At 41.4% G+C, this 21,861-nt stretch overlaps 1 protein-coding gene and 1 long non-coding RNA gene across 4 annotated transcripts in view; one reads left to right on the top strand and one right to left on the bottom strand.

The window, feature by feature from the left end:
* Nucleotides 1–308: 308 nt before the first annotated feature.
* LOC139030613 (uncharacterized) lies at nucleotides 309–16,561 on the bottom strand. Of its 3 annotated transcripts, none has more exons than XR_011483003.1 (4): nucleotides 16,243–16,561; nucleotides 7,967–8,508; nucleotides 6,659–6,786; nucleotides 309–6,289 (listed from the first exon to the last, which is right to left on the bottom strand). It is a non-coding gene; the product is annotated as an uncharacterized lncRNA (long non-coding RNA). The 3 variants fall into 3 exon arrangements; XR_011483004.1 differs by having other exon boundaries at nucleotides 8,306–8,508; XR_011483002.1 differs by lacking the exon at nucleotides 7,967–8,508.
* Nucleotides 15,929–21,861, top strand: part of BCAT1 (branched chain amino acid transaminase 1) — a 132,316-nt gene continuing 126,383 nt past the window's right edge. Inside the window, exon 1 of the mRNA XM_020880114.2 lies at nucleotides 15,929–16,281. Coding sequence (XP_020735773.2) covers nucleotides 16,276–16,281 — 6 coding nt within the window. The 5' untranslated portion in view covers nucleotides 15,929–16,275. The remainder of the gene's footprint in view (nucleotides 16,282–21,861) is intronic.

Raw genomic sequence — 21,861 nt, 5'->3', positions numbered from 1 at the left:
AGTGGGCTGACTGCAGCAATGGGATGCACATCACTAATCATCAAATGCAAATAAAAAACCACAATGAGATATCACCTCACGCCTGTCAGAATGGCTTTTATCAAAGAGGTAACAAATAAGTGTTGGTGAGGATGTGGAAAAAAGGGAATCCTTTAGTACTGCTTGTGGAAAAGTAAATTGACATGGCCAGTCTCTGAAACACAGTATAGAGATTCCTCAATTATTAAAAACAGAAATACCATATGATCCAGCAATCCCACTCCTGGGTATTTATCTGAAGAAAACAAAAACACTGATTCAAAAAAAAATATGCAGCCTCATGTGTATTGCTACATCATTTACAATAGCCAAGATATAGATATAACCTAAATGCTCACTACAGATGAATGGATAAAGAAGTTATGGTTTATTAACCATATGGTTTAATTATGGTTTATTTTATTTAAGTTATAGTTTATTAAAAAGTGGAATATTAGCCATTAAAAAAAATGAAATCTTGCCATTTGCAACAACATGGGTGGACCTAGAGGACATTATGCGAAATAAGTAAAGCAGAGAAAAACAAATACTGCATGATTTCACTTATATGGAACCTAAAAAAGAATACAAATGAGCAAACATAAAAATATAGAAACAAAGCTATTAGATGCAGAGAGAAAAACAGGTGGTTGCCATGGGGGATTGCTTTGTGGGGAGGAAATTGGTAGTTGAGATTAATAGGTACAAACTTCCAATTGCAAAATAAATGAGTCACAGGTATGAAATGCACAGTGTGGGGAATATAGTCAGTCACTATGTAATATCTTTGTATGGTGGCACACGGTAATTAGACTTCATGATGTTACCATTTTGAAATGTGCATGCTGTGCTATGCTTAGTCGCTGAGTTGTGTCCAACTCTTTGCGACCCCATGGACTGTAGCTCTCCAGGCTTTTCTGTTCATGGGATTCTCTAGGCAAGAATACTGGAGTGGGTTGCCATGCCCTCCTCCAGGGGATCTTCCCAACCCAGGGATCAAACCCAGGTCTCCTGCATTGCAGGCAGATTGTTTACTGTCTGAGCCACCAGGGGAGCCCAAGATTGGAGTGGGTAGCCTATCCCTTCTCCAGGCATCTTCCAGACCCAGGAATGGAACTGGGGTCTCCTGCATTGCAGGCAGATTCTTTACCAGCTGAGCAACCAGGGAAGCCCTTTGAAATATATAAAAACATCAAATCACTATGTTGTGAACAGGAACTACCATAATGCTGAAGGTTGGTTATACTTCAAAAGCAAACAAAAGCAAAGAAACCTGGTGGTCCAGTGGTTAAGAATCTGTCTTGCAATGCAGGGGATACAAGTTCAATCCCTGGTGTGGGAACTAGGATTCCACATGTCACAGAGCAACTAAACCCCTGCACCACAACTACTGAAGCTCATGCAGTTTGGAGCCCGCAAGTCACAGCTAGAGAGTCTGAGTGCCACACGAAAGATCCCGCATGCTGCAGCTAAGACCTGGCATAGCCAAATAGATAAATATTTAAACAGACAAACCCGTAAAAGAGACCAGACTTGTAGTTATCAGAGGCAGAGGTTGGGGGGAGGGGAGGGGGAGAATTGGATGAAGGCAAAGTGTACAAACTTTCAGATATAAGATAAATCAGTATTTGGGATGCAATATATATAATGATACATGTAATGAACACTGCTGTATGTTATGTATGAAAGTTGTTAAGAAAGGAAATCCCAAGAGTTCTCATCACAAGGAAAAAAATTGTTTCCTATATCTTATTTTTGTATCTATAGGACATGATGATGTTCACTAAATTTATTATGATAATCATTTCATTTTTTATGTAAGTCAAATTATTATATGGTACACCTTAAACGTATAGAATGTTATATCAATTATACCTCAATAAAACTGGAAGATAAATAAATAAAAGTAATAATATGTCTTTTCTCCAATTTTACCAGTGTGGGGTGTAACACAAGTGTCTAATTTTTATAAAAGCAAGATTGACTTTCTAATAGTTAATCTAAGCTTCCTAAAATTCTTGTACTATTTACAGATTAGGTAGATTAACTTTATTCTTACGTAATGCTTACAACCACTGAAAATACAAAATAATGTGATCAGTGATATTGAGTTATAATACCAAGAAACACTTTCATATCAATAGCAGTTATATTTTGTAATGTGTTAGAATAAGCATAATATCCAAAATTCTTAGTTAACATAACATTTAAACTAATATTAAATTGAGTTAACTAATGTATAATCTTTGGACAGCTGGACAATTTCTAAGTAAAATAAAATATTGAAATATTGATCACAAAATATAATTTTGGAAAGCAACACTTACTATTGCATCTTATTTTCACATGAGGTAGAATGACTATAACTTTCCATTCAGTGCACTTCAGTCACTCAGTCATGTCTAATTCTGTGCGACCCCATGGACTGCAGGACGCCAGGATTCCCAACACATCACCAACTCCCAGAGCTTGCTCAAACTCATGTCCATCGAATTGGTGATGCCATCCAACCATTTCATTCTCTGTCATCCACTTCTCCTTCCGCCTTCCATTTTTCCCAGCATCAGGGTCTTTTCCAACGAGTCAACTCTTTGCATCAAGTGGCCAAAGTATTGGAGTTTCAGCTTCAGCATCAGTCCTTCCAATGAACATTCAGGACTGATTTCCCTTAGGATTTAGGAGAAGGGAGAGGGAATGGCAAGCGGCTTCAGTATTCTTGCCTTGAGAACCTCATGAACAGTAACTTTGCATTATGTTCATGTAGGTGTGCTCAAGTTTTAAAAAAGTATAAAAGCACTATGTCTGATGATATGGAGTCATATTATGTGTGCTCATGAGCTTTGTTTTAATACTAAAATGTTTATTTATGACAAGTAATTCTAAATTACCTTTTCCCTACTACCAGTTCTTTCTGTAAAGGAAGAAGATGGAGTAAGAGGACCGGATTAACCCTCCTGTCTTAAATAACTAAAACACTGGGAAAATTTGTATGTAACAGTGGTTTTCAGGCATTGAACAGTAGAGGGTATGCTGTGGGTTTGCAGTGGGTTCCTCCCCTCTGTTCAGCAAACGTTCTAAAATGGGAAAGACTAAAGATCTCTTCAAGAAAATTGGAGCTATCAAGAGAATACTTTGCACAAAGGTGGGCATGAAAAAGAACAGAAACCAGAAGGACCTAACAGAAGCAGAAGATATTAAGAAGAGGTAGCAAGAAAACATGGAAAAACTATGCAGAAAAGGTCTAAATGACCCAGATAATCATAATTCTGTGGTCACTCACCTGGAGTCAGACATCCTGGAGAGTGAAGCTAAGTGGGACTTAGGAAGTATTAATATGAACAAAGCCAGTGAAGGTGACGGAATTTCAGCTGAGATATATCAAATCCTAAAAGATGGTGCTGTTAAAGTGCTGTACTCAACATGTCAGCAAATTTGAATAGCTCACAGTGGCCATAGGAATGGAAAAGATCAGTTTTTATTTTAATTCCAAAGGAGGGCAATGCCGAAGAATGTTCAAACTACTGTATAATTGCACTCATTTCACATGGTAGCAAGATTATGCTCAAAACTCTTCAAGCTAGGCTTCAGCAGTATGTGAACCAAGAATTTCTATATGTGTAAGTTGGGTTTCAAAGAGGTAGAGGAACTAGAGATAAAATTGCCAACATTAGTTGAATCATGGAGAAAGCAAGGGAATTCCAGAAAAACATCTACTTCTGCTTCATTGACTACACTAAAGCCTTTGAGTGTGTGAGTCACAACAAACTGTGGAAAATTTTTCAAGAGATGGGAATACCAGACCACCTTACTTGTCTCCTGAGAAAACTGTATGTGGTTCAGGAAGCAATTGTTAGAACCAGACATGACAACTGATTGGTTCAAAACTGGAAAAGGAGTACAAAGCTGTATATATTGTCACTCTGCTTATTTAACTTATGTGCAGAGTACATCATATGAAATGCCAGGTTGGATAAATCACAAGCTGGAATCAAGATTGCAAGGAGAAATATCAACAACCTCAGATATGCAGATGATAACACTCTAAATGGCAGAAAATGAAGTGGAACCAAAGAGCTTCTTGATGAAGGTAAAAGGAGAGAGAAAACACTAGCTTAAAACTCAACATTCAAAAAACTGAAATCATGGCATCTGGTCCCATCACTTCATGACAAATAGAAGGGGAAAAAGTGGAAGCAGTAACAGATTTATTTTCTTGGGCTCCAGAATCACTGCAGATAGTTACTGCAGCCATGAAATTAAAAGATGCTTGTTCTTGCAAGGGAAGCTATGACAAAACTAGACAGCATATTAAAAAGCAGGGACATCACTTTGCTGAAAAAGTCTGTATAGTCAAAGCCATGGTTTTTCCAGTAGTCATGTATGGATGTGAGAGATGGACCATAAAGAAGGCTAAGCATCAAAGAATTTATGCCTTCAAATTGTGGTGCTGGAGAAGACTCCTAAGAGTCCCTTGGATCGAAAGGAGATCAAACCCGTCAATCTTACAGGAAATCAACCCTAAATATTCAATGGAAGGACTGATGCTGAAGCTGACTCATTGGAAAAGACCCTGATGCTAGGAAAGACTGAAGGCAAAAGCAGAAAGGGGTGGCAGAGGATGAGATGGTTAGATAGCATCACTAATTCAATGGACATGAATTTGAGCAAAGTCTGTGAGATAGTGGAGGACAGGGGAGCCTGGCGTGCTACAGTCCATGGGGTCACAAAGAATCAGACACAACTGGCAACTGAACAACAACAACAACAGCAGCATCACACCTGTATAAGGAGACTACTCAAAGCTGGGGAAGAATCATCCGACATGAGTAGGCAGGACGAGCAGGGAACATCATACAGAGCCTAGAAGAGCTGTCATTCCCTCCAGCCAGAGTGGAAAACCTTGTAATACATGGGACGTTACATATAGTACTCAGAAGAATATTGCCTCATAGTGGGAAAAAAATCAGCCTTCCTTAAATTCTTTTCTGGTGCCATATCACAAAGATTTAGAAATACAAAACAACATTGTCTAAGCAGGCATAATTGATATGTTGTGAAGACATACAAGAATGACTTGAACCTAAGTTGACGTTCTCTAAGCAAGATCTTTAGAACTGCCAATAAATTTGTTTGCCTGAAGTAGAAAGCATTTGGGTAGTGGTGAGTTAGTGAAAAGTGCTTTATGTTACAGGAAAACACACCACAGAATATATATTTTTAAAAAATGAAGAAAGTTAGAAGAAATTAAAGGCAATAATCATAGTTAATATTTATTGTTTACTATGTGGTAAGTACTAGTCTAATTTGTATCAGCTTTTTTATTCCTTGTGAAAGCCATGGAGTTTTTAATTACCATTTTATAGGTAAGGAAAATAAGGTCAAGATATGTTAATATATTTAAATGTCACCCAGTTAAGAAGGTAATATCCAGCTAAGAGATGATGAGGGTTTGAAATAAGGCAGTCTAAAGAGTATGAAGAGCAAAAGACAAATTTGAGAAATAATAAATAGAAAAGTTTATAAAATTATAAATAATTAAATTGGCAGAGAGTGAAGGAAAAGTAGGATCTGAAGCTGACTTGGCTATCATTTGGGTTACTAATTAAAGAGTACTGCGATAAGAAAGATAGGCTATACAATGGGACTTCCCTGGTGGTCTAGTGGCTAAGACTCCACACTTCCAATGGAGGGGGCGAGAGTTCAATCTCTGATTGAGGAACTGAGATCCCACATGCCTTGAAGTATAGCCAAAAAGTAAAAATTTAAAGAAAAGAAAGAGACATAGGAAATATGAGAGGAGCCTACAAAGCATGCATCATATGGGAAACGTGTATATGTGCTTGAGAAAAGGATTTTATTGAGAAAAGGATTTGAGAGAAAATATAAGTTCATGATACATAAAATAAAAATTTCTTACGGAGTTGGAGAGGAGATACCTTTGGTTCAAACACATGGGAATGAATGTACATCCAAAATATGAGTACAGTTCTTGAGTCAGGTGGTACTGAAGTATAGGTGTTATTGAAGCCAAGAAATGCTTTCAAGAGTAGTAATAAAATACTTGACTAATAGAGGCAAAGCAAAAAAGATATGTAATTATCTCACATAACAAAAAATTTGAAGGTAGGTGATTCCACCTTTGGCAAGGTGGTTCAACGATGTTATCCACAGCCCAGTATTTGCTGTCTCTCTCTGCCTTCCCATCCTCAATTTATTAGTTTCGGACTTTGGGCTTGTCACTCATGCTTGCAGGATGGCTGTTGGCAGCTCCCTGAAACATGATATATAAATGGCATTTAAAACAGGAAAAGAACAGAGTGACACCAGCAAGGACTTCTTGCCTGATTTTTTTTTCCCAATCAGAAGGTGAGCCCTTTAGAAGCCCCTCCAATAACTTCCCCTTAAGTCTCGTTGGTTAGAACTTGATTCCCTGGGCATCCCTAGCTCAAGAGAGTGTGGGGAAACGGGTCTATAGCAAAATAATATGAGATCATCATTACTCCCTGAGATTAATTATCATCCACTCCCCCCAAGACTAGGCATATTATGTACCACCACCCTAGTTAGAAGAAGAAAGGGAAGAGAAGTGACCTCTTGGCAGATAACCTAGCAATATCAGTTAAAGGGTAGATGAACTCACCCATGGAGCAGCTTTAAAATGAATGAGAAGCAGGACTTCCCTGGTGATCCAGTGATTTAGACTTCGCCTTCCAATGGAGGGGTGCGGGTTCGATCCCTGGGTGGGGAGCTCAGATCCCACATGCCTCTCTGTCAAAAAAAACCACAAAACATAAAACAGAAGCAATATTGCAACAAATTTGATAAAGATTTTTAAAAGTCTGAATTTTAAAAAAAGTCTTAAAAAAAATAAAATAAGAAGGTCCAGTAGTTAAAAAAAATTGTCCAGTGGTTAAGACTCTGAGCTTCCAATGCAGGGGCCACTGGGTTCCATTCCTGGTCAGGAAACTAAGATCCTACATGCTGTGCAGCATGGCCAAAAATACAAATAAACAAACTTAAACAAAATGAATGAGAAAAGCATTGAGGAGAGAGGATAAAACCCAGAGGGAGGACAGTATCTGAAAACCTTTTAAGAGGTAGAAGAGAACAGAAAGGGGTTGAGAAGGAGCAGTCTGAAAGGTAGTCACCGGGCTAACACCATGCTAGCCAATTAGCCATCACAGAGGTGATGGCTCACTGTCTTCTCGTGATGTGCCCTAGGCTGGGGGGCTGTCCTGTGTATTGTAAGATGTTTGGCAGCAGCCCTGGTCTGTGCCATTAGCTTCCAGTAGCAATTCTCCTCACAGCCCCCATTCCCCATCTCTGCTTTCAGTTGAGAACCACTAGTCTACACAGCAAGAACACACTTCAGGAAAGACTACAAAGGGACAATTAAAATGGATCTTGAAAACTGGATATCATTTAGATAAATTTGTCTGTGGTGGGGGAGAATTTCAAGTAACACTGTGCAAGCACAGTGATGGAAGATTTCAGGTGTCCTTGCCACACAGCACATATTCTTGTCTGGCACATATGAGAGCACGTGAGTGCAAGTTACATTCTTCAGAGTAGGGAAAAATCTCATCAGAACCAAGGGTTAAGAAGATTCTTTGCCTTCTGTGCATTTGGTGGATTGTAGCAGAGAGATTAAAGCTAGGAATAACAGTAATGCAAGGTGAAGGCATAATAAACAACAAAATAATGGCAATGAGAGTGGGAACAGAAGGAGGAGGGCTATGAGAGGTCTTGTAAAAATAGAACTGGGAAGACTTAGTGATAACTGGATGTGAGAGGCTTGTGTCTTTCCTTCCTACTTTAAATGTTATCGGTGAAGACATGAAGGGCTTCTTTGGTGGTTCAGCAATAAAGAATCTACCAGACAATGCAGGAGAATCGGATTCGATCCCTGGGTTGGGAAGATCCCTTAGAGGAGGAAATGGCAACTCACCCCAGTATCTTGCCTGGGAAATCCCATGGAGACAGCCGAACCTGGAGGGCTACGTTTCCTGGGGTCACAAAGAATTGGACTTGACTTAGTGACAAAACAATAACAACATGAAGATGTGAATTATATTGAAATTTGCAGCCTGGATGACTGGGAGAGTGTTGATGGCTTCGGTGGAGAGAAGGAAGACAGCAGGACAAACAAGTTTAAGAAGGAGGATTGTGTGCTTGGCTTTGGACCAACTGGGCTTGAAATAATAGTGATGAACCAGCTATGGTGGTGGGTTAGTTGCTAAGTTGTACCCAACTCTTGCGACCCCATGGACTGTAGCCTGCCAGGCACCTCTGTCCATAGGTTTCTCCAGGCAAGAATACTGGAGTGGGTTGCCATTTCCTTCTCTGCTGGGAGCCAGCACACGAAATCCCTGAAGTCCTGAACTGCCTTGCTTGTCAGGTCCTCTCTTCATGACCTTGTCATGGGTGGGATCTCGTGTGTGTGGGGTCCAGTCTCAGCAGGATCCAGGGGTACCCTCAGGATGAACGGCGCTGGCGAGAGAGAGAGAGAGAGAGAGAGAGAGAGAGAGAGAGAGAGAGAGAGAGAGAGAGAAAGAGAGAGAGAGAGAGAGAGAGAGAGAGAGAGAGATCAGAATGGGGATGTGCAGCAGAGTCTGATAAATCTTTATTTTTTACCGTAGCTTTTATATTCTAAGTTAGTACATTTTTAAGGGGAAGATAGTTTAATGTTACATCAGCTTGTCCTACACAAAACCAGGGTGTTTTCTGCATACTTCTTTGTGAGAGTCTCGTACTTTATCTTCTGGCCTTGGGGCCGATTGACATTTTATGACCTAGGTGAATGCAAAGCTGTTTTACGTAATCTATTCTTTGTTGAACACAAAGGTCAGTCCTTTTGCAGAAGTTATCAGTTAAATTTATCTAAAAGGTTTACCACACAAAGACTCTGCAGCTCTGGTGAGGCAGCCCCTGTTTAGCATTCCTGGTTAAAATGAACAATTCTAAACTCTTATTTTTCTAAATCTTTAACTATAACCACTTATAGAATAATATTTTTGTGTTCTCTAATAGGGCTTCCTCACCCCCCGAAGGGCTCTGTGCCTATTAGGGCCTTTATGTGATCAGGTTCTTTATGCTGTTTTATGATTAGGGTATTATGAGCAGTCATGCATATTAGTACCGAGGGCATAAACCTATTTGCCAAACAAACTAAAATGCCAGCAAAGGACTTTAAATTGAAACACTCCTTTTATCCTGGATAATCTTATAGGATACCGCCGTCCAGGGGACATATTGATTAAAGTTCTAAGTTGATTCTGTTTGGAAAGAGATCTGGCAAGGCTGTCTACCTGTGTCACAGAAATTAGGGAGTAGTCTAATATAGCAAGCATCAGAAAGACAGATGTCATCTTTAAGGTGAGCACCGGGGCAGCTTTTCGAAATCCGTGAAGTCCTGATCTGTCTTGCTTGTCAGGTCTTCTCCTCATGACCTTGTCATGGTTGGGATCTCGTGTGCTGGCTCCTGGCACTTCTCCAGGGGATCTTCCTGACCCAGGAATTGAACCCAGACTGAGCTATGAGGGAAACTATGGGCTTTTGGAAATAAAGTCTGGAGATCAGGAGAGAATCTGAGAATTTGAGGCATAGTTTTGGAGATGATCAGACTAGAAGTGACAATTGAGACACCTAGGAAGAGGGTGTCAGGGCCAAGTTAAGGTGGGATAGCTATCTTGCCTACATCTAGAAGGCAGGAGAAGAAAGAAGTATTATCATAATTGGGGGGAAAGGACCTGCTGGAGAGACTGGAGAGGGTCCAGGGTAGCCTACTATCTTGGAAGGAAAGAGTTTCAAGGGAAAAGTAGCCAATTTTGTGAGTCAGGGTGAGAAGCGCCCTGAGACATGATAGAAAGCTAACAGAAAGATTTACAACATCCTTTCAAGACAGATGGGTGTTAGCTTATTTTTAAAGGATTCAGAAGAAGGATTCCATAAATTCCCTCTTGGTATTCTTTTCTTGGTTAAGATACTACTTTAAGATTCTAGAATTTCTTTTCTTGCACCTTCAGTCCGTATTCTTCACTTATTCCTTATGGGAAATGATTGGCTATTACTTACTCTAAGTGATTGGGATTGAAGGAGTCACAGGAGATCTGTGGAGCAAACAGAGTGGGCCTCCAGTGATGGGCACTGTACATGTAATAACTCATTTCTCTCTTAAAACATACCTCCAAGGTGGGTACTCCTTTTTTTGTATTAGTGATGTTAAAAAATGAAATTGAGTTTCCACGAGATTAAATAACTTCATGAACAGTTATACATTACAAATTAGTGAAGCTGGGGATACAAATTCAGATCTGGTTCTAAAGCCAGTGCTTTTCCCTAATTTGTGTTGGGCTTCCCTGATAGTTGAGTTGGTAAAGAATCCGCTTTCTATGCAAGAGACGGTTCAATCCCTGGGTTGGGAAGATCCCCTGGAGAAGGGAAAGGCTACCCACTCCAGTATTCTGGCTTGGACAATTCCCTGGACTGTATAGTCCATGGGGTTGCAAAGAGTTGGACACAACTTAGCAGCTTTCACTTTGTTTGATAACTATTCATGAAAAAGTGCCTTTTGTTGTTCACTTGCTAAGTTGTGTCTGACTCTTTGTGACCCCATGAACTGAAGCCTGCTAGGCTCCTCTGTCCTTGGGATTTACCAAGGAAAGAAACTGGAGTGGGTTGCCATTTCCTTCTCCAGAGGATCTTCCCAACCCAGGGATCGAACCCACATCTCCTGCATTGCAGGCAAGCCATCAGGGAAGCCTTCTCTTAACTTAGTTTAGAGATACAGAGTTAGGCTTGAGTCTGTTTGCTCCATGAGGGACAAGAATAAAGAATCAGATCAAGGGGCTTCCCTGGTGGTCCAGTGGCTAAGACTTCTCTCTCCCAAAGCAGGGGGCCTGGTTTCCATCCCTGGTCAGGGAATTAGATCTCACATGCTACAACTAAAGATCCTGCAAGCTGCAACTAAATTCCAGCACAGCCAAATAAATAAATATTTTAAAAAGTAAGCTAACTTATTAAAGAAGAAGAATCAGATCAAAAGAAAGTGTAAAGGAGTTGTAAAACTCTATCTTGTCCTGGGACAGTTGACCCGCAGAGTATTAATTTATTTAGGAACAGCTGGGGTTACTACATCTTCCATGTTGAATAAGAAATCCTCATTGAGCCCTATCTGTCTTTGGTTATCAATACCCGTGGGCACACATCATCTAACTTGGTACCCCTCCTTCAATTTTGATTGGGCTGGCCAATACTCTCTGATACAATGAGTCTAATTTCGCATGGAATTTAGATTCTAGCATGTGTGGTGGCTCAGTCTGTAGAGAATCTGCTTGCAATGCACAAGACCTGTGTTCGTTCCCTGATCTGGGAGAATTCCATAGAACAGAGGAGCCTGGCAGGCTACAGTCCATGAGGTTGCAAGGAGTTGAACACAGCTGAGCAACTAACACTTTCACTTTCATGTATATAAAAAAGTAAAAGTAGGCACTTCCCTGGTGACGCAGTGATAAAGAATCCACCTGCCAGTGCAGGAGACACAGGCTCAATCCCTGATCAGGGAGGATCCGAGATCTTAGTTGTCTTGGAGCAACTAAGCCTGTGTGCCACAACTTACGGACCCTGTTCTCTAGAGCCCAAGAATCCCAATGACTGAGCCCATTCACCACAACTATTGAAGCCCACTCATCCTAGAAGCCTGTGCTCTGTAACGAGAGAAGCCATTGAAGTGAGGACCTGCACACTGCACCTAGAGAGTAGCCTACACTCACCATAACTAGCGAAAACCCCAGCGCAGCCATGAAGAGTCAGCATAGCCAAAAATAAATAAATAAATAAAATGTTTTATTAAAAAAAAATTGAAGAAGACTAAAAGTAAATCCATTGAGTTCAATTTTTCCTGGAAAATTTCTTAAACTTCCCATGAAGTATAGTATAAATGAATTTTTGAGTATTAAATTTAGTGTAGGTATACACATATTATATATATATATATATTTTTTTTTTTTTTTTCCAGTAGTCATGTATGAATGTGAGAGTTGGACTATAAAGAAAGCTGAGTGCCGAAGAATTGATGCTTTTGAACTGTGGTGGAGAAGACTCTTGAGAGTCCCTTGGACTGCAAGGAGATTCAACCAGTCCATCCTAAAGGAGATCAGTCCTGGGTGTTCATTGGAAGGACTGACATTGAAGCTGAAGCTCCAATACTTTGGCCATCCGATTCAAAGAGCTGACTCATTGGAAAAGACCCTGATGCTGGGAAAGATTGAAGGTGGGAGGAGAAGGGGTTGACAGAAGGGGAGATGGTTGGATGGCATCACCGACTCAATGGACGTGAGTTTGAGTAAGCTCCAGGAGTTGGTGATGGACAAGGAGGCCTGGTGTACTGCATTCCATGGGGTTACAGAGTGTCCTATAAGACTGAGTGACTGAACTGACTGACTGACTGATACACATATAATAGTTGCAGGTATTAGAGGGAATATAAAAAAAGATAAAACCTTGTAGTAACTTTCATTTTGAAAACTAGAGGAGTCTTTTTCTGAATTTGTAGAGTAGAATTCTAGAGTAGATGTGCTTCTACTTTTTTTTTAAAATACTTATTTATTGATCTTATTTTACTTGGGAAGATCTTATGCACTGCAGGCTTCTCTCTATTTGTGGCTCACTGGCTCCAGAGCACTTGGGCTCAGTAGTTTTAGCAGTCAGGCTTAGTTGCTCTGCGGCATGTGGGATCTTAGTTCCATGACCAGAGTTTGAAACCCTGCATTGCAAAGTGGATTCTTAACCACTGGACCACCAAGGAAGTCCCCCTCTATTCTTTATGACAGAAAGCATCATTATTTTCGCTAGTTCTTCTGAACCACATCCCAGAAATTGAGAAAATGTGACTTTTCTTTCCTCTAAAGAAGATTTAGTAAGATACATGAGAGAAATTCTGCAGATACATAGCTGGCATGTAATCTTCATAACAAATTCAATAGTAGATTTTTTAATAACACTGATGACAAAATGGAGCTGGGTTTCTGGGACTCTGAAGTCCCCTTCAAAGTTAGCATCTTTGGAGACTGCTAGAAATTCTATCTCTTCTTCAAGTTCAGCAAAAACAAAAATAAACCAAAAAAAAAAACCACTGTCTATGAATACAGATATGGACTACATTAAGTTTGAAGAATCCAACTTCCTTCGATATCTTTTAACTGTAACTTTCTTGAGTCACTGACAGAATGACAGTCTTGGCTGATGATGACATTCTTCATTAGAGAACAGAAATTTTGGTGTCCGGGAGGGAAGTTTGGGAAACGTGTGCATGTTACAGTGAGGGAGATCTGTGGGACCCTCCTCTCAACCCCAGAGGGAAACGGGAGAACAAACACAGCCACAGCCGGATGGTTCTCAGGTCCTTCCGTGGATGTTAATTCCCCCAATTCCTCTTTCGCTTTACTTCTAGCTTCCCTTTGCCTTTATACCACCTTCTCTCTTCCTTCATTGCTGAAAGAATCCTTTCATGGGAAAGTCATTGGATCTAGATGTCATTGCCAGGCATGGTTCAGAATCTGCTTGTTAATTCGTTCAGGTCTGTCACCCCATCACTCTCTACCACCTTCCCATGCTTTATTTCTTCTCATAAAGTTTTCTCCTAGCTACCTGATTTCTTAAAAAATACCTTCATTGAGATGTAATTCACCTCACACAATTTACCTTTTTAAAGAGTATAGTAGTAGTGTTAGTTGCTCAGTTGTGTCCGACTCTTTGCGATCCCATACACTGTAGCCCGCTAGGCTCCTCTGTCCATGGGATTCTCCAGGCAAGAATACTGGAGTGGATTGCCATTCCCTTCTCTAGAGGATCTTCCCAACCCAGGGATCGAACCCAGATCTCCTGCGTTACAGGCAGATTCTTGACCATTTGAGCTACAGGGAAGACCTACTTAAAGAGTATAATTCTATTTTATTATATTCACAGAGTGGTACAACCCTCACCACAATATAATTTTAGAGCATTTTCATCATCACCACAAAATACTCAATACCCATTAGCCGTGACTCTCTATTTCCCCATCCTTTCACCCCAGATTAGCAATAATCGTCTATTTTCTGTCCTATTCCAGATATTTCAGACAAATGGAATCACGATTGGTGATCATTTGTGACTGGCTTCCTTCACTTTGTGTAATGTTTCCAAGGTTAAATGCAGCATGCATCAGTAGTTCATTTGTTTTTATTACCAAATAATATTCTGTTGTGTGAATATACCACATTTTATTTATCCATTCAGCAGTTGATGGACATTTTGCTACTTGATTTATGTTCATACAATTTAATCATTCATTCACCTAACCAAATTTAGCTAAGCATCCACACACACATTTGTGTTGAACACCCCCTCTCCAGGGTGATCGATATGATCTCGGGTGGCCTCGGCCTGCGATGGCTTGGAGTGGGGCTTGGGTTCCCAGCTGTAGATTGAGGCGGGGTTGCAGCGGGGAGAGCACCAGATCCTAGCCACTAGACCAGTGGTTAGTGACAAGGGCCCTGACTCTTTGGCTTTGCAGAAAAGAATTCCCACAAAGATGGAAAGTAATGAACCAAATAGAGGGGAAAAAAAGTAAAATACTTGTGGATAGCCACACAGGTGGACACCAAGAGTGTTGCTGAGTCGCATCCTTGTGGCAGTTTGAATTACTTTTATGTGGTACTTCTTCTGGGTTTCCTTTGGCCAATCATTCTGATTTGCCTGGTTCACAGTCTACATTTGGTATATCTCAGGATCCTCCCATGTGTGCAGACGCATCTCTTAGCCAAAATGGATTTTACTGAAAAGGCATATGTGTAGAACATCCCTTGACATACTCCCCCTTTGACCTTCAAGGAACCTTTTCTGTACTTGTGTGGTTGGGGAGATCTCCTGACTTCGAGAAAAGAAATATGTGGTGGTCTGGGCAGGGCCCAGCCTCCTCCCTAAATTGTCCTGCTCATTCTAGAGTTTCAGTTCATGGGGGGTAAATCTTCAGTTGCTTGATGCTGTGGGGTGGGGAGGTATCTGCTTCCTGCCTCACATTAGCTTTAGGAGATGACTACCACAAAGGATCCACCCTCAGGAATCTCATAATCTAATGATGTAACACCGTGTATGCATGCTCAGTCGCTATCCTGTCCCGACTCTTTGCCACCCCGCGGACGGCAGCCTGCCAGGCTCCACTGTCCATGGGATTTCCCAGACAAGAACATCCATGCAAACAAATAATTAAAATAAGGGATATGGACAAAGCGCGGTGCACAGACAAGGGCTCAATTCTGCCTGAGAGATTCAGCTTTGATTTCATAGTAAAGACTTCAGCTGATCGTTACAAAAACGGGAAGTTGCCTGATTGACAGAGTGAGTTGCGGTCAACGAGAAGGGCATTTAAGCAAAAATCCTGGAGCCTGACCTGAGAGCTGGAGAAGTAGCAATGCTGGAGCTTTCCTATAGAAGACAAGAGAGGACCCAGAGAGGATGAACTGGTCAAGCAGGCAATGTTCAAATCAGAAAGAATTTCACATGTTCAGTCAATCAATTAAAATGATTTTCCCAGGTACAAAAGAAATTGACCAAAAATAAAAAAGCTTGAGCAGGGACTGTGGGACTAGAGGAAGGGGGTGGGAGAAATAGAGATTGGGCAAACTCTCAAAAACCATGCATGTGCTACTTACTATGCAAAAAACAACATATAAATTTTTCTGTTTTAGATGTCGGGGATCCACTGTATAAGTTTGGGCAGGAAAGTTGCTCTGGGGAGAGTCGGAAGTCAGGTGGGCAGGCGGCTCAGGAGGGAACGGCAATCAAGGTCTGTGATCTGTTTTGTTTTGTTTCCTCCTCCTTGACATGCTACATTTTCACATCAAAGATACACACACGCCCAGGCACTAATCCAAGGGTAATGTGTTTGAAACGCTAGCATCTTCCTCTAACCCCAGGGGTGAGCTGAGCGTTGGATAAGGGTCTGAGCTGGGTGCCGGGGAGGAATTTTCGTGTTGGGAGAAACGCTACCCTCTGGGGGCAGTGTGGGGGAAACACAGCCTCAAGACTCTTCCTGCTGATGCAATCTGCAGGAGAGCCAGCAGACTCCGCTGCCCGGGCCAGTCTGCGACGCGCCCGCCACGTGTGCCCGCCGCCACCCCGGCCGCCTCCCCAGACCCGCGCTGCCCGGAGCGCCCGGGACGCAGCGCCTCTGCCTCGGCTCACCTCTAGCTGCTGTGTTCGAGCTCTGGCCCCACGATGAAGGTAACCGCTTATGATTTCTGACTGTACTTGTACAACGAATTGAGCCCGCGATTCCTCAGACTGAGTTGGCAGACAGGGGATGGAGGAAGAACTGCCTGGGTTGTTGCCATGCAAACGCTTGCAGCATCTTCCTTATCAGTGAAGCTCGGACCGGACCTTCCCTTCATTTTTCTCTTCAGGTTTCGGCTCAACCCCTCACAGGATGTGCCGCCTCAAGGTTTTTCACAGCTTATTTGTGAACCGAGATGAAAGGCAGCACGCAGCTCCATCCCCTGCCTGTTTTGAAGTCCGGAAAGGGAGAGGAAGCTCTTGTCAATTTCTGAGATGCACAGGAGGTGGGGGATTTTGAAGAGGTCTGGGGGTGTCACTGGCAGTACATGGCGGTTTCTTGCTGGCTGTAAGTTAAAAAGGTTCAGAACTAGGTGACAGTGGGAGATGGAAGGAAGCTGTTCCATCTCTATTAAAAACAGAAGTCTCCTCTTATTCTGTTCCTTGTGGAAATTCAAGCTTCTAGAAGTTACAAATCATCAAATAAGCCTAAGGGCATTATTTTTTTCATTCAAGAGCACCCTAGTGACTTTTATTCTTATGCTAATCAAGGATAAAGCACCTAGTTGCTTATTACTTAGGAAGGTGTAGAAATGAACCCTTTTAAGAGTTCTGTTTTCCCACGTTGGAAAACTGCAATTATTTTTAAAACTGAAGAGTAGCTTTTTTTTTTTTTTAAAGAAAAGCAAAGCATGGGCAAGTACTATTGCTATCCAATATCCTGGAAGTAGGCAAGTCCTATATACAGTCTGAACTTTGAGGAGAAAAAAGGCCACAGTTCAGAGTTTCCTAGGAGAGCGTTAAGTACAGTTGCTAACTGGGCTTATCCACAACCCATCCCAGTCTACAACTGTGCTTACAAGAAAGGATGTATCAATGGTGTCTTTTCACCGAACAAAAATCTCCACTATGATCAAGCAGTAAATGAATGGAAAATGTAGTTCTGTATTAAAAGGGATCATGCAAATGTGCTGTGTCAAAAAAAGTCTCTAGAGATTTCTGACTTGCTCATGTCTGTCAATTTCAGATGAAAAATATACTGAGTATCGAATTAGTGAGTAAAAGGAGAAAATTATGAGGATAAACAGTCTTGCTTTTCAGCTTTCCCCTATCCCAGGTGGAATTTAGTGGATTATGCATTTTTGTAAGTTCATGGGTGCTTTAGCATGAATACAAAACCCTCGGCCCTTTACACAGGAAACTGGAGGATCTCTTCAAGTAGTCTCATCTCTGTTTTCTTACATTTTACTAAGATTAAGAAAGAAATGATTATGTGTCCTAGGCGTGGTCTAAGGCGTATGTAAGTTTCCTTTAAGTTGTTTTGATTATTTCAAAAACCTTTCTACTCACCTTTTCCCTCAGTGTTTCTATCATAATCATCCTTTAAAAAAATGTGATTTGCACATGGCACCATGATAAGATCTGCAGTGCTTCTGCAGCTGCTTAATCACTCAGTCGTGTCCGACTCTTTGCCACCCCATGGACTGTAGCCCACCAGACTCCTCAGTCCATGGGATTTGCCAGTCAAGAACACTGGAGTGGGTTGTCATTTCCTTCTCCAGGGGATCGTCCCAACCCAGGGATAGAACCCGTATCTCCTGTTTGGCAGGCGAATTCTTTACCACGGAGCCACCTGGGAAGCCCTTGATAAGTTCTGTCCTCAGATAATTTTCCAGACAGAGTCTTGCCTGGGAGCTGTTATTTTAAGATGGACACATATAGAACAAGCAACTGAGAAAAACTGCACATACATCGAATAAGATGTGTATAAAAGTGGGAAGTACCTATTATAATTTACTGAATGAAAGTGGAGATGACGCGTATCTAAAAGGACAGAGACAAGAAGTTTTTGTCAGGGGTGCATAATTAAGTGAAGGAAGAGGGCTGTTTGTGTGTGTGCAGGGGGCCAAACAAGAGGCCTGGCAGGGAGTGGGTGGGGATTCACATTCCAGACACAGGATGTGGCCCCTCAGGCCAGGCTCAGAGAAGTGCAGCTAGTTAAGCAGCCTAACAAAAGGGCCTTGGTAGAACCTGAGGTGGTGAGAAAAAAAGAAAAAGCAAGAACAAAGGATGAGGGTTTCATTTTGGCCAGTATTTCATTTAGTGAGTCTCTGTAATAAATAATTTCTTCTGATTTTAGAACTATAGAGAGAAAGGAAGGTGAGTTAAAACTTCCATTTGTCAGGTGAACATAGAGGGATCGGGTGGAGAGGGAGGTGGGAGGGGGGATCGGGATGGGAATACATGTAAATCCATGGCTTATTCATGTCAATGTATGACAAAAACCACTACAATATTGTAAAGTAATTAGCCTCCAACTAATGAAAATAAATGGGAAAAAAAACTTCCATTTGTAATGCAAGAATTTCTCTTGCTTGTTGGGTCATTGAATCTAAGAAGGTCTAAATATTTGAAATGGGCTTAAAATCTTGTGAAAGAAAGCTGAAAATAGTTGATTATTACAGAGATTTATGCGAAGAATTAAAATCAAGTTATGGTTTCTTTCAGTAATTGTGTATCTCCCAATTATTTTCATAATTTCAGATGTTACCTCTTAGTTCAGGTCAGGACTTTTAGCTCTATAGAGGAGGAAAAATAATTCTCCCTCTATACTTCTCAATTCTTGGCTGAACTGTTGTTTAGTCACTGAGTTGTGTCCGACTTTTTTGAGACCCCATGGACTGTAGCCCACCAGGCTCCTCCATCCCTGAGATTTCCCAGGCAAGAATACTGAAGTGGGTTGTCCTTTCCTCCTCTAGATCTTCCCAGCCCAGGGATTGAACCAGTATCTCCTGCTTTGGCAGGCGGATTCTTTACCACAGAGCCACCAGAGAAGCCCTCTTGGCTGAAACATCCCCATAATAAAACACAGATTAATGGGGGAGGCGTCAGGGGGAGCAAGTTTAATAACATGTATACCTCCTGTGTACATCGAAGATATCCAGGAAAACTTGAGTAACTCCTTGAAATGATCCAAGCTACCACTTTAAATATCATCTTCAGCTAAAGACTAAAGAAAGATATTGAGGTTTGGGGCAAGCTAGTTATGGGAGGTTATCAAACAATGCACAGAAAACAGGAATAAACTGCATGTTTAAGTCAGTACCTTCTCCTTGTTAAGAGTTCCTAGAGATTTTATTATCCTTCCTTTCCTGATACAGAGAGGGAGACACCCTTCCAAATGGAGATTTCCCTTATAAATGCAACTTCTACTCTGTTTTCAGATATTCTTTTGTATCTACAGCTTTTCAAAAATGATCAGCTCAAAATCGCCCTTATGCTAAAGCGGCATATTTTGGAGGTGATCTATTCTGCTCCCCTTAAGTGCATTATTTCTGATGTCAAGATAATAGACCAGGGAAGGGTTGACCTAAAACAAATAGACTGCAGCAAATATTTCTCTGACACAGATGGGTTTATTTGGAGGTCAGCAGAGAATTAAAATTTGGGGTCTCAGCAATCCCACTCCTGGGCATACACACCGAGGAAGCCAGATCTGAAAGAGACACATGCACCCCAATGTTCATCGCAGCACTGTTTATAATAGCCAGGACATGGAAGCAACCTAGATGCCCATCAGCAGATGAATGGATAAGGAAGTTATGGTACATATACACTATGGAATATTACTCAGCCATTAAAAAGAATTCATTTGAATCAGTTCTAATGAGATGGATGAATCTGGAGCCCATTATACAGAGTGAAGTAAGCCAGAAAGATAAAGACCAATACAGTATACTAACGCATATATATGGAATTTAAAAAGATGCTAACGATAACCCTATATACAAAACAGAAGAAGAGACACAGATGTACAGAACAGACTCTGGGACTCTGTGGGAGAAGGGGAGGGTGGGATATTCTGAGAGAATAGCATTGAAACAATTATACTATCAAGGGTGAAACAGATCACCAGCCCAGGTTGGATGCATGAGACAAGTGCTCAGGGCTGGTGCACTGGGAAGACCCAGAGGGATGGGATGGAGAAGGAGGTGGGAGGGGGGATCGGGATGGGGAACACATGTAAATCCATGGCTGATTCATGTCAATGTATGTCAAAAACCATTACAATATTGTAAAGTAATTAGCCTCCAACTAATAAAAATAAATGAAAAAATAAATAAATAAAAACCACACTGAGATACTATCCCTCAGAGAAATGCTTTTTCACGGGAGTAAATATGCTTGAAAGGCACTTTTGTTAGGGCTATTATTTTAACTTCTTTAATAGGCATTTCTGTAATAAATTGCATGTTTGAATGCTCATTCAAAAGAAAAGAAAAGAAAAGAAAATTTGGGGTCTGTAAGGCTATGGTTTTTCCAGTGGTCTTGTATGGATGTGAGGGTTAGACTGTGGAGAAAGCTGAGCGCCGAAAAATTGATACTTTTGAACTATGGTGTTGAAGACTCTTGAGAGTCCCTTGGAATGCAAGGAGATCCAACCAGTCCATCCTAAAGGAGATCAGTCCTGGGTGTTCATTGGAAGGACTGATCCTGAAGCTGAAACTCCAGTACTTTGGCCACCTCATGCGAAGAGTTGATTCATTGGAAAAGACCCTGATGCTGGGAGGGATTGGAGGCAGGAGGAGAAGGGGATGACAGAGGATGAGATGGCTGGATGGCATCACCAACTTGATGGGCATGAGTTTGAGTAAACTCCGGGAGTTGGTGATGGACAGGGAGGCCCCGTGCTGTGATTCATGGGGTCGCAAAGAGTCAGACATGACTGAGTGCGGACACGACTGAGTGACTGAACTGAACTGAACTGAACCAAGGCCAGGCACACACAGCAAGTCTCTGCATATCAAGGGGAGAAGTCTTTACAGAGAGGAAGTGGACATTGGGAGGGCCATAATAAACAGAGTCTGGCTTTTCAGTGAGTTGTTGCTGGAGTCTTTCTTCCTCTCTTTGGACTCTGCCGATCGTGGGTCTGGGGCTACAGAATTCCCTTTTCTGTTCTCCTGGATCATTTAGTTAAAGTTTTAAATATTTTTAAAGAAGGGCACATCTGGATAGTATAAACTGGGAGGTCTAGGGTTATGAGTAAGCTATTTCTGTGCATAAATGAAGAATTATTTCTAAACTGTGGGTACCTCGCATGTTTGGTTTAGTTATATCTCTGGGGGTTTCAGGTTGTCTGATTCTCAGTGGGGGTAAGGAGATGAAAATGAAGGGCTTTCTCTAGCTTATTTTAGGCTTGGCAACTGTTATGTCTCTTACAGATGCCACTCTAGACAAACCTAGTGGAATGGTCAGCCTTATAATGCCCGAGGGGATTTGGTTACCATATTAGAATGAGAATCTGGTAACTTCCAAGATGGACGTTATTATCCCAGGCATCTTCTACTTTCTATATAATACTATCATTCTTTCTGAGCACAGGAGGAAACTGTGGCCAATCTGCTCATTTTACAGTTGTATACATGGCAGTCTTTGTGTCGTAACTTTATCCCCTTAACAGCTGTCCAAATGCTCTAAACATTTAAAGTGACATATGGTAAAAATTGCTACTGATGGGCTTTCCTGAGCCTC

This window comes from Odocoileus virginianus, chromosome 23 (genome assembly GCF_023699985.2).
Source record: "Odocoileus virginianus isolate 20LAN1187 ecotype Illinois chromosome 23, Ovbor_1.2, whole genome shotgun sequence".
Lineage (NCBI taxonomy): Eukaryota > Metazoa > Chordata > Mammalia > Artiodactyla > Cervidae > Odocoileus > Odocoileus virginianus.
The sequence above is the reverse complement of the archived record's forward strand: the minus strand, read 5'-3'. Positions and strand labels throughout refer to the sequence as shown.